General features: G+C 40.2%; 1 protein-coding gene across 1 annotated transcript in view; it reads left to right on the forward strand.

The window, feature by feature from the left end:
• Positions 1–13,245, forward strand: part of LOC149451379 (CTD small phosphatase-like protein 3) — a 64,343-nt gene that overhangs the window by 16,603 nt on the left and 34,495 nt on the right. The window contains exon 3 of the mRNA XM_089690730.1: positions 12,474–12,593. Coding sequence (XP_089546856.1) covers positions 12,474–12,593 — 120 coding nt within the window. The remainder of the gene's footprint in view (positions 1–12,473; positions 12,594–13,245) is intronic.

The following is a 13,245-nucleotide window of genomic DNA, read 5'->3' on the forward strand; positions in this document are numbered from 1 at the left end:
CTTAAACCCCCTTCATGACCAGAGCGCTTTTTGCAATATATGCAGTGTCGGATTTGTTTTAAATGTTGCAATGGTTTTGCGGCTCCCAGTCTTTTTTTCCCTCTCAGAAACGGGTCCAAGTGGCTCTTTATGTCTTAAAGGTTGCAGACCCCTGTCCTATGCTCACAACTCTCAGGACCTGGAGGGTGGGCCTAATGTGTGAAGGCTACCCACAGATTCCAATCTACCTCAGTTCTACATATTGTCTGAACTGGGGGCCTGGCCTAAATACAAGATTAAAGCCATTTCACACATAGTAGCAAACCACTCTTTGTGATCCTTTGCCCAGCTTTCCTCCAACCATATTTTTTCCTGCCTCATATTTTTTTTTTTACATACTTGCCATTATTCCACGCTTTCAAAAGTCAGTTTCCACATGGCTCTTTGTCCAGAACAGGCGCTCTAAATCAGACTGCATCACCTTCAGACTGCTCTGTGAAACCCACTTCAAAACTTTATACTCCCCTCCAATGAATATCCTTAACTGATTTGCCCATGCTTCAGCAATGGTGGTTGCAGGACATCCCAGATTTGGATAATGAATACTAGAAAGGCCTGTGGGATCTCTCCTTTTGTACCCTAGTTTCCCTAAGGGATCCGCTTTAATTTAATATTGCCCACAGAGCCTACTTCACTACCACAAAATGGATACCTTGCATTCTCAAGGGTGTTGGAGTTGTATCTATTCTCCCAGGGATTTGTCCCATATCTTCTGGATGTCTCGCAATCACCCATTATTGGGAGGAGGTGACAGGAGTAATTTAATACTGTTGCACACACCTCTCTTACACCATCTGTGAGAATTTGCCTGTTAGGTCTAGTGGAAAACTAGGTCCCTACAGTAGCAGAAAGAACTATGATCAGTCTTCTGTTTTACACCAGAAAGGCTGTGACTATGACCTCCATCCCTTCTTTCTCTGGAAGCAATTAGTAAATGCTAATCTACCGATAAAGATACTTATATTAACAGGGGCTGCTTGAGGAAATATGAAAGAGTTTGGTCGAAGTGGTTGGCAGCACCCGCCACAGCTTGATGAGGCTTGAGGCCTGCAGACGTCCCTCATCATTGGTGCCCATTCAGTCTTCAATACAGAAGCCTTACCTATTTCGGGTCACCTGTCTGATTTTGGGTAAATCTCTCCTGTTTCAGTGTTTTCTTTCTGATAGGGTGAGCCACACCTTTTTATAGTCTAAACTTTAACATTGCTTGTTCATTTACCTCCCTATGGGTAACGTGTCCGTATGAAGCCCCTGAGAGGACTAGTTTGACTGTGGTTTTGGTTTGGTTTATGTTTTGTCCTTTGTATTTTTGTACAAATGTTTAAAAAAAAAAAAAAAGAATTTTATTAAAAAAAAAAGTATGTCATCTTCTTGGTACCCTCTTTGGGTACACCATAGAAATCATACACAATTCTGTGGTTGTTTCTTCATATGATTGCTCTGCACTCACTTATAGATATTGCATTTCTCTTGTTTCCGTTAGGAAATACAATATTTTTTTATTCTTCATTTTGTGCACCAGAATCCTGGAATTGATTTAATAACCATTACTAAGATAAAGTTATCATGGTAATTATGAATAAATGAACTATTTGGTTCTTAAAGTAAATGTAAACTAAAATCTCATTTAAAAGTTAGAGGTCCTTGATCAGGCACTTTGTTATAGGGTGGCAAGACTCCGGTCTACCAGTTGTACTAATGCCTTGTCATATTTTCACAGGTGCTTCTAATGCTTGTGTATTCATGTACAGATCTGTGTTGTCACCATGCTATATGGACTTCTGATTAAGACTACAATTAGCCATCCCAACACACATTACACAGCCATGTTGCACTCGCCATTCAGAAACCCACTTCCATGCATCCATCTCTGGAGCACATGCATGTAGACAGAGTGACTGAAAGAGAAGCTCAGCAGCACTGAAATGTAGCAAAGAATGAAAAAATGTTCAAAAGAAGTGGTTTATTTTAATTGCTAAAAATAAAAATGGTGTAGCACTTCTCCACAGTGAATAAACAATCAGTGGATCATATGATGAAAAACAGTATATCATAAAGATGCAGCGCTAAACGTAACTGACTGTAGTGAGAAACTACTACATATAGTGAATGAGTACATATGTCAATAAAATACAATAGGTAAAGAAATCAATCCATGCAGCAGTTCATAGTGTAAGGTGACTTCAAGTGCTCTCCTCTAATTCATCTACTCCTGATATTCAGGTGCTGTGCGAAATGGTGCTGAAGGAATGCACACTCACCAGAACGCACAGTTAAATGAGCGTTTTGTCAAAAAATGAATTCCCCTCTGGGACATCAGGGCAAGGTCTGCAGTACGATAACCTCCCTCCAGAGCTCCTGGGTGCTCCTGTCTGCTCCCTCAATAGGTGGCCTGCGGACTTCTCCTCACAGCACGCTCCTTACCCAGTAGATGGATGAATGGCTGAAAATTGATGCTCCCCAAGGGAGTCAAGACAAGGACATACCCATAGTGTAGTAGGTAACAGAAAATTTATTGGTATATCAGGCTACTCGGTGATACACAACAGTGTATATAAATAAAGTGCGGACTGACCGTCCAGAGTTAAAGATGGCCGCCGGAGCTCCACGATGCTCCGACGGCGTGACGTCACGGCGTTCTTGGCTCCTACGCGTTTCGTGCACACGCACGTCGTCTGGGGGGATTTGCCAATGAACACCGAGCCGTGCGACGTCCTTATATATGCTAGGCACATGCGCATTACAACGGCGCCATGTTTTAGAGGTCTGAGCCACAGACGGCCGGATACTAGAACGGATGCCATTTTTCGTTAGTTCTATTAAGTATATACACTGTCAAAACAACAGTGCGTGTAATCGGCCAGCTATCATTATTGAATGTATAAATATGGCTCCATGACAACCTATGTTAAATATTTGGAACCCGGGGACCAATTAGTCAATAATGTAGGTCCATATAATATATATTCTAATTAGCCTAGAGATATGGGAAACGAATCCAACAGGGCATTAAGTCTTATGTGTGGCACTAGCATATAAAACAAGACATAGAATATATACATACAGTACAAAAAATGTGCAAAATACAATATGTCAATAAAAACAGGAGTAGTATATCCCATGTTATGCAATAAAAACATATAAAAACATATAAGAACATATTTACTAAAAAGTTGAGGTTAAAATTAAAGTTAAAAACGGTGCATATGAGTGCACATCTTAGATTGATCCACATTCGGTATTGGTCTATCACAATATCTAACATTTGTATACTATTAATAATAAGCTGAAGTTAAATAGATAGAGTAAGGTGACATCATCATATTCCACTCTATCAAAGTGGCGGTCAAAGTATATATAGTCCATAGACTTTTAACTGTTGTTGATGAAGCAATTTAAGTCTATATCTATATTATGACCTTTTGGGTGTAGGGTCTGGAGCTCATATATCCAACGTGTTTCAAGTTGTGAGACTCCCCGTAGTTTATTCACCCCCCTCCAATGGGGTTGTATTATGTCTATTCCAACAAACTGCAAAGATGAAGGATCGTTGTTATGTTTCCTTTTAAAATGATAAGAGAGTGAGTGATCTTTATACCCCTTTTTGATATTGCTAACATGCTCTCTCAGTCTATCGCGTAAACGTCTAGTAGTACGTCCCACATACTGGAGTTTGCAAGAGCATTCAAGAAGGTAAACTACATTTTTGCTGTAACATGTAATACATTTATCTATCTTATATGTTCTTCCTGTAGTGTATGAGGAAAAGTCATATAGTTTCCGTTTCCTTACATTATTCGTTGTGCAGATAACACACTTATTACATGGAAAGAAACCTTTAATGTTTGGTGCAAGAGAGATATTATCTGGGGGGTTGATAACATTCGGTGCTAATCGATGTCTCAACGCCATAGCTTTTTTGTAGATCACTTCTGGTCTTTCTGGAAGGATTTTGGATAGAACAGGATCGGCCATCAAAACATTCCAATTTTTATTAATAATGTGTTTAATGGCCCTGTGTTGTATGGAGTATGTGGTTAGGAAAGGGCAAGACAATGACTTATTGGTCATCCTTTTATCCTCTAATAAAGTAGTTCTATTTATATTAGCCACTTGTTGGATAGTATCATCAATCTTATGCTGGGGGTATCCCTTTTCCACAAACTTTATTTTTAAAGTCTCGGCCTGTGCATAATAAGTATCAAGTTCCGTACAGTTCCTCCGGATTCTTGTAAACTGACCTTTCGGAATATTTGCTAGCCACGCTGGGTGGTGGCAGCTTTCCAGCGGGATGATCAGTTTTCTTGAAAAAGGACTTGGTAATAATCATCCCATTATCATTTAATAAGGTTAAGTCCAAGAAATGTATATCTGTAGTACTGAATGTGTAACTAAATTCAATATTAAGCGTATTATCATTAAGTGTTTTAAAAAAGTTATGTAGGGGGGAGTCCTCCCCATTCCATAATAAAAACACGTCATCTATAAATCTTTTATAAAATATTAACTCCGGCCACTCTCTAGCATAGATTAAAAACTCCTCCCAATAAGCCATAAAAAGATTTGCTAGGCTGGGGGCAAACTTAGCCCCCATCGCTACGCCTTTGGTTTGCACAAAGTAGTTGCGATCAAACCAAAAGTAGTTGTTTTGCATTGCGAACTGTAGTAATGTTAAAATGAAGTCAATGTGTGGGGGAGATAAAGTGCTAAATGTGTATAGACATGAATCTATACATCCACAATATCATTCTCCCAAATATAATAAGCAATTGAGTCAGTATAATGTACCAACGTCAAATAGATACGAACCTCTGAATGATCAAAATGTAGGGGCACGGAACTTCCAATGGCATCCTACACATGATCAACACTCTCAACCTAATAGTGGACAATACTACTACAATAGGAATCCCCACTTTCACCAACAAGGAGCAGGAGCATCTCCTAGGCACTATCATCAAAACTACTACTCTAACACTAATCACCACCCTCGCAACCAAGGAGTAGTAGCATCTCCTAAACACTATAACCAGAGGCCCCTGACCTCAAATAAACCACCTACAACCCAATAGGGAATATTATGATAATCGGAATTATCAACAAACACCACCCAGAGCACCACATAATTATGACCCCAATAGAACACCTCAGGTGCATTTTTTAGGGGAAGGGGGGTCTCGGAAAAGAAGCGGTTCCGCAGAGGGAAGAGGGGGGGCAAAAGGATCAACAGAAACAGGCAAGAAAAGGAAAACATAGCCGGTCAAGGTATCTTCAATTTGAGTAATATAACACTTACGCAACCTGAATTAAAACTTCTAGACAAGGGGTTGAAATTTGCCCCAAAACAAAAGTTAAACAAGTTCCAAACTTATATTGACATTCACAAATTTTCACGACAGCTTTCTTTAAAACGACATTTCTATTCAAACCCATTAAGTAATAATCAGAATAGCAGTATCAATTTTTCAACATTAAAGAATGCCTCTACTTTTAATCCTCCACCCCAATCCAGATCCTATGTTAATATCTTTAAGGAATTGGTATTAAAAGATCTGGAAAATTTAAAAATCAAGAAAACCTTTGACACAAATAACACGAAAGCAATTGATCTCCTTCTAGAAAGGAAAGACCTGGTCATCAGACCAGCTGATAAGGGAGGAGGGGTTGTCATACTGAATAAATTTGATTACCTGGAGGAAGCCTATAGAATCCTTAATGATACTTCCACCTATACTCGCTTATCTGGTAACCCTGTACTAACTTTGAAAAAAGATTTGAAAAGCTTAATAAATAAGGGATTTGAGAATGGAATAATAAACAAAAAAGAAAAAAATTTTCTATGTCCATCAGCTCCTAGGCTTCCAGTGTTCTATATACTCCCAAAGGTACATAAGAACCCGACCAAACCACCAGGACGACCTATTATCAGTGGAATAGGTTCACTGTTCTCTAAAGTAGGGGAATATATAGATTATTTCTTGCAGCCACTGGTTATACAGACTCCGGCTTTCTTAAAGGATACGAAGCATATTTTGAATGACATCAAAGACGTCAGAATATCATCTCAGACCTTCCTAGTCACAGCGGATGTCACATCCTTGTATAGTAATATTGCACACGGAGATGGGTTAGAAGCCGCTAAATACTTTTTGGACACATTTAGCACTTTATCTCCCCCACACATTGACTTCATTTTAACATTACTACAGTTCGCAATGCAAAACAACTACTTTTGGTTTGATCGCAACTACTTTGTGCAAACCAAAGGCGTAGCGATGGGGGCTAAGTTTGCCCCCAGCCTAGCAAATCTTTTTATGGCTTATTGGGAGGAGTTTTTAATCTATGCTAGAGAGTGGCCGGAGTTAATATTTTATAAAAGATTTATAGATGACGTGTTTTTATTATGGAATGGGGAGGAGGACTCCCTACATAACTTTTTTAAAACACTTAATGATAATACGCTTAATATTGAATTTAGTTACACATTCAGTACTACAGATATACATTTCTTGGACTTAACCTTATTAAATGATAATGGGATGATTATTACCAAGTCCTTTTTCAAGAAAACTGATAGGAATAGTTTCATCCCGCTGGAAAGCTGCCACCACCCAGCGTGGCTAGCAAATATTCTGAAAGGTCAGTTTACAAGAATCCGGAGGAACTGTACGGAACTTGATACTTATTATGCACAGGCCGAGACTTTAAAAATAAAGTTTGTGGAAAAGGGATACCCCCAGCATAAGATTGATGATACTATCCAACAAGTGGCTAATATAAATAGAACTACTTTATTAGAGGATAAAAGGATGACCAATAAGTCATTGTCTTGCCCTTTCCTAACCACATACTCCATACAACACAGGGCCATTAAACACATTATTAATAAAAATTGGAATGTTTTGATGGCCGATCCTGTTCTATCCAAAATCCTTCCAGAAAGACCAGAAGTGATCTACAAAAAAGCTATGGCGTTGAGAAATCGATTAGCACCGAATGTTATCAACCCCCCAGATAATATCTCTCTTGCACCAAACATTAAAGGTTTCTTTCCATGTAATAAGTGTGTTATCTGCACAACGAATAATGTAACGAAACGGAAACTATATGACTTTTCCTCATACACTACAGGAAGAACATATAAGATAGATAAATGTATTACATGTTACAGCAAAAATGTAGTTTACCTTCTTGAATGCTCTTGCAAACTCCAGTATGTGGGACGTACTACTAGACGTTTACGCGATAGACTGAGAGAGCATGTTAGCAATATCAAAAAGGGGTATAAAGATCACTCACTCTCTTATCATTTTAAAAGGAAACATAACAACGATCCTTCATCTTTGCAGTTTGTTGGAATAGACATAATACAACCCCATTGGAGGGGGGTGAATAAACTACGGGGAGTCTCACAACTTGAAACACGTTGGATATATGAGCTCCAGACCCTACACCCAAAAGGTCATAATATAGATATAGACTTAAATTGCTTCATCAACAACAGTTAAAAGTCTATGGACTATATATACTTTGACCGCCACTTTGATAGAGTGGAATATGATGATGTCACCTTACTCTATCTATTTAACTTCAGCTTATTATTAATAGTATACAAATGTTAGATATTGTGATAGACCAATACCGAATGTGGATCAATCTAAGATGTGCACTCATATGCACCGTTTTTAACTTTAATTTTAACCTCAACTTTTTAGTAAATATGTTCTTATATGTTTTTATATGTTTTTATTGCATAACATGGGATATACTACTCCTGTTTTTATTGACATATTGTATTTTGCACATTTTTTGTACTGTATGTATATATTCTATGTCTTGTTTTATATGCTAGTGCCACACATAAGACTTAATGCCCTGTTGGATTCGTTTCCCATATCTCTAGGCTAATTAGAATATATATTATATGGACCTACATTATTGACTAATTGGTCCCCGGGTTCCAAATATTTAACATAGGTTGTCATGGAGCCATATTTATACATTCAATGATGATAGCTGGCCGATTACACGCACTGTTGTTTTGACAGTGTATATACTTAATAGAACTAACGAAAAATGGCGTCCGTTCTAGTATCCGGCCGTCTGTGGCTCAGACCTCTAAAACATGGCGCCGTTGTAATGCGCATGCGCCTAGCATATATAAGGACGTCGCACGGCTCGGTGTTCATTGGCAAATCCCCCCAGACGACGTGCGTGTGCACGAAACGCGTAGGAGGAGCCAAGAACGCCGTGACGTCACGCCGTCGGAGCATCGTGGAGCTCCGGCGGCCATCTTTAACTCTGGACGGTCAGTCCGCACTTTATTTATATACACTGTTGTGTATCACCGAGTAGCCTGATATACCAATAAATTTTCTGTTACCTACTACACTATGGGTATGTCCTTGTCTTGACTCCCTTGGGGAGCATCAATTTTCAGCCATTCATCCATCTACTGGGTAAGGAGCGTGCTGTGAGGAGAAGTCCGCAGGCCACCTATTGAGGGAGCAGACAGGAGCACCCAGGAGCTCTGGAGGGAGGTTATCGTACTGCAGACCTTGCCCTGATGTCCCAGAGGGGAATTCATTTTTTGACAAAACGCTCATTTAACTGTGCGTTCTGGTGAGTGTGCATTCCTTCAGCACCATTTCGCACAGCACCTGAATATCAGGAGTAGATGAATTAGAGGAGAGCACTTGAAGTCACCTTACACTATGAACTGCTGCATGGATTGATTTCTTTACCTATTGTATTTTATTGACATATGTACTCATTCACTATATGTAGTAGTTTCTCATTCACTACAGTCAGTTACGTTTAGCGCTGCATCTTTATGATATACTGGTTCTTTGGGTTGTTTGGTTACCTGATGTTCAGCTGCTATTTATTCCTTATAGGTGCGCTCGTATACATTTCTTTTAATATATGATGAAAAACAGAACACTTAAAAATAAATGTGCACATAACACCACAAGACGCAGAAAAAAGCAGCGTGCAAATAAATTCAAAGTGCAAATGCAATAAATAAATTATATTCCTAGGGATACGTAGTGCGCTACCATAAATACCGCTTTAATAACGGTAAAAGTTAAATGAAAAATCACAAACCATGATAGCATAAATTGATGTGACACAAATAATAGTGCAGTGAATGATGTCACTTTCCGCAATTGTGTAAGCAAAATCGTGATACCAAACAATGTAGCCTATAGTTGATTTCTAAGTGGAGGAAACATATAGGTGTAAATTGACAGCTGGTTCGCTCTGCATAAACTGAGCAAACATGGACCTGTCATCCACCTGCTCTGCTCTGATAAGATGGGCATCGTTCATTTTTCCTTTGATTCTAATGTTGATGCCCCAGAGGATTGGGCTTTCAGGTAACTACATATCATGCTAAAATGGCATTTACCAAGCAGTAGTATTACTTGTGTGGATTTCAATGAATTAAATTAAAAACTCTCTATACTTTTTACTTTGTAGTGTTCTAAGTTTAATGCTTATAATGTTAACTTAAAGGGGAACCTATCCTGTACAACCAAGGAAGCAGCCAAATGATGCTGTACATTACTTATGTAGCACCCTCCTAGTCAGCTAGGAGTAACTAGAGTCCAATTGTTAGTCATAGGCTGAGTAGCAACGTGAGCAATAGCCAGAGGGTCAAATTCAGGTCAGAGAGACTCTGCAGATCAGTTCTCTGAGACTTTCCCCTGCACTAGGACTTTGCAGAAAGTTCTAGAAGCAGTGGGCAGATATTAGGAGTGGCTGATCTGCACATTTGAGACCCTGGCCACTCCCCAACAGGAGGCTTAGCAAGGGGCCAGGACAACCTTTAAAGTGACACAGCCTGCCCAGCAGGAGGAGAGGAGGAGTAGAGTTTGTAGGAGAGTTTTGGGTGGAAGAGGATGTGAAGGCTGGAGGACAAGAAACTGGGAGGGGACCCAGATGGGAAGGGGCTTATCTCTAGGCAGGGTCCTTGGAAGGAGGAAAGCTTGGACCGTCACCGGCCTCCTGAGAGAGGACCAGCTGTGTAGCAGGGAAGGAGCGGCCCAGCTAGAAGGCCTGGTAGCAGCCACCGACCCACTCGCAGCATAGGAGGAGGACCAAGTGAATAACCCTGCACCACCTTTGCCTCATAGGGGCACTCTAGTGGGAAAACCAGTTTAGCAACTACCCGGGACTGTTTTGCTTTAAAACAGCAGGCACTGGATTCCCTGCTTTTACATAGTTCAGAAAGTTGTCCTCGGTTTCTCAGTTCCAATGGGCATCCTGTTACACCCCTTACCCTATCCAAGTTGAAACCCACTAGAAAACGTCAAAACAAGCTCAAGGACTGGTTACTGACTCCTGAATGCAAGTTTGTGTGGAAATACATGTTGCCTGGCTGTGCAGGAGAATAGGGGGACCCAAATACTTTGAAACTCCTAAGGGTACACTTACACATGACCTCTGCACACTGTGTATAATTTACTTGTCACCCCATGCATACTGTGATTTACTTTTTATTTCTGCACTCTATGCACTTCTGAAATCTGCACTTTGTCCATTATGCACGCGTGAACCAGAACAGAGTAGGTTCAGGCTTTTTTTTAACCATATCCCTTTAAGTCCCCCCTACTGTGCACACCAGCCAAATAAATCACTGAAACACTGAATTATGTGACAAAATTCCGTAACCTTCTCCAGAAATAGTGAGAAGGCAGATGAATCTGACTGCAAGGACATTGGTGGCTCTCCATGATGTGTCTCATAGGCCGTTTCACTCTTGCATCATTCCATACACCGTAAATAATATAAACCTTAGCAAAGATAAACCAAGTCATCACACTCCCGTTATCTGTCACTGAATATTATTTTCCTTTATGTTTAAATCTGCTGGTAAATGTGCCTATATCATTGAGGCACAATTTGTTTTGAACTTTTCTAAAAAGGATGGTGTACATTGGGGAGTTATACTCTTCCTTTTTTTTTTTCTCAGCGGGAACGTGGGGGAAACGCAGTTCTGGCACCTCCAGCACAGAATGTATTGTATGCACCGGCATAGGTGGCTGGGATGTGTTGGGGGGGGGGGGGGGGGGGTCTACTGATGTTGACTGCTGGAAATCTGTTGTAGATGGGAATTGCAGTATTGCTTGGAGCTGTCAATTGTTGCTAGAGGTATCTACAATTGCAGGGGATCTATTATTGCTGATTCGGTAATTTTTTGCTCTGCGGTTCCTGTTGGAGCTGATCCACTGTTGTGGGGAAAGGGTCTATTCATGCTGTCTGGTGGGAGATCTATCATTGCCAGCTGGGGTCTTTTAGTGCAGGGGCAGATCTATTGCTGCTGGGGGTGTGTTTTGTTCTTGGTGGAGGGTTTATTGTTGCTGGGAAGGATGTATTGTTGCTGGGGGGGAATCTATTATCAATAATTAATTCCATACAAATTACTTTAAACCACAAAATTATGCTTGGCTCTGTAATGTCTAAAAAGAGTGGTACTAGGTGGATAGGGGACAGAGACCAGGAATGGTGCTCAGACGTAGGCCAGGGTGGAGAGATTAACGGCACCTATTCTTCGAGAAAAAAAGGCCCTGGTTATGGTAACTTTCATATTAGTACTCTAATTATATACGTTTGTATTTGTGTTTTAAATGACATATTATACAGCATTACAATAGTTTTTATCAACATTAGGGTACTATGTTCTCAGATTACTGTGCTTTACCAATTGCCATAGGTGTGCTATGTTAATTGAAACCAGAAGATGTCCTGCTGCCAGTCCAGTATTGTTTTATCTAACACACAGCATAACCCCTTCAATCCCAGACATATACTGAGCAGTTGCTTCTTAGTCTGCCCACTGCCAGGTCACTTTGTAATCTTTTAGGATGTCTCCCTTCTTGTATCTAATCCTTCATAACCCAAATGCAAGGTTTATGATTTGTCCCGTTATCTTGTTTTGGTTTGTCTTTGGATGAGCAATGTTGCCATGGGTTACAGGAAATTGGGAATATAAGCAGTTTATTGATTTAAAGCTGTTAAACCAGCAAATTCACATAGCTGATTGACTATATTTAAAGGCGGACCAGTCCTACCATACACATGGAACATATTTATAAACCAGTGAAAGTCACATTCACTTACTATTAATTGCAGGTGAGTCTTCCTTGTGAATGATTTTCTACACCGTCCATGATTTACCACCAGTAAATGATCGGTGAATGTCTTTTTATAAACCTTCTCCATAGCCTATCCTATGCTTTATATTGCCAACAAGGCTAAGGTGCCCATCATTTCTATAATTAAATCTGTTTGTGATGTGTTCCTCAACTATTATCAGTGTATTTGATTTTAAAATAGAGTTTGGATTTGTGATATTAGTATGTGTGCCTGGGACCAACAAGTATAAAAAAAAATGTTGTGGTTAATGACCTTTATTTCCATCTCTCCAGATTCCCCACATATACAGCGATCTGCTAGAGTACATTTTCAGCTGGATGAATCCTCTCCAGAGCAGGCACCTATTTACAACTCGCCTGTGGTTCTCTACCGACTTCCCATCAGCTGTCCTGGTAAGTACATTAGTAAAATTAGGTTTTATAATTGTAGAGCTACCCCCATAGGAGCCGCTGGAATACTGTCCAGGTTCTCCCTGAATACCTTGCCACACAGTCAGGCACATAGGCTCATTCATTTGTTTCTCCAATAGTCAGTCTTTTTTTTTTTGGTTTTTAGAAGAGTAGGGATAGGGTTGATGGAGATGAGTGGGATACTCCAGATTAGGAACTATGTACACTGAGGACATTGTTCAATCTTCAGGACAAGCTATATGCTTGAATCAAACAGTACACTTCAGCTTTAAGCAGTAGCAACAAGTAGTGACTTCTTTAGAGCTCCAGAGCAGTGTCCATTTAAGTAGTAGTGGGCAGATAGACAAAGCCAGTCAGTATTACCTTTTGCTAAACCTTCAGTTGACTTCCTAGCACCAGAAGGGGGTTAAACAGCACACAGTCTCTAAGATGCTTAGGGATGTCTGTACTCAAAAGGGTCAAGGGGATGCCTTCCTCCATGATATCCGACCAGATCTGCAGTAGACCGTAGTCAGCATAGCAGAACCCAGGTCTCAGCAATTCAGGCCACGGGTAGCCCCCTGAGGCCTACAGCAGCAGTTACCCAGCATGCCTTAGAGCTCCTCTCTCTGGTATAGGCTGAGGCTATATCAAT

Source organism: Staurois parvus, unplaced genomic scaffold (genome assembly GCF_062004578.1).
Source record: "Staurois parvus isolate SC_StPar_1 unplaced genomic scaffold, SC_StPar_1.0 ptg000541l, whole genome shotgun sequence".
Taxonomy (NCBI): Eukaryota; Metazoa; Chordata; class Amphibia; order Anura; family Ranidae; genus Staurois; species Staurois parvus.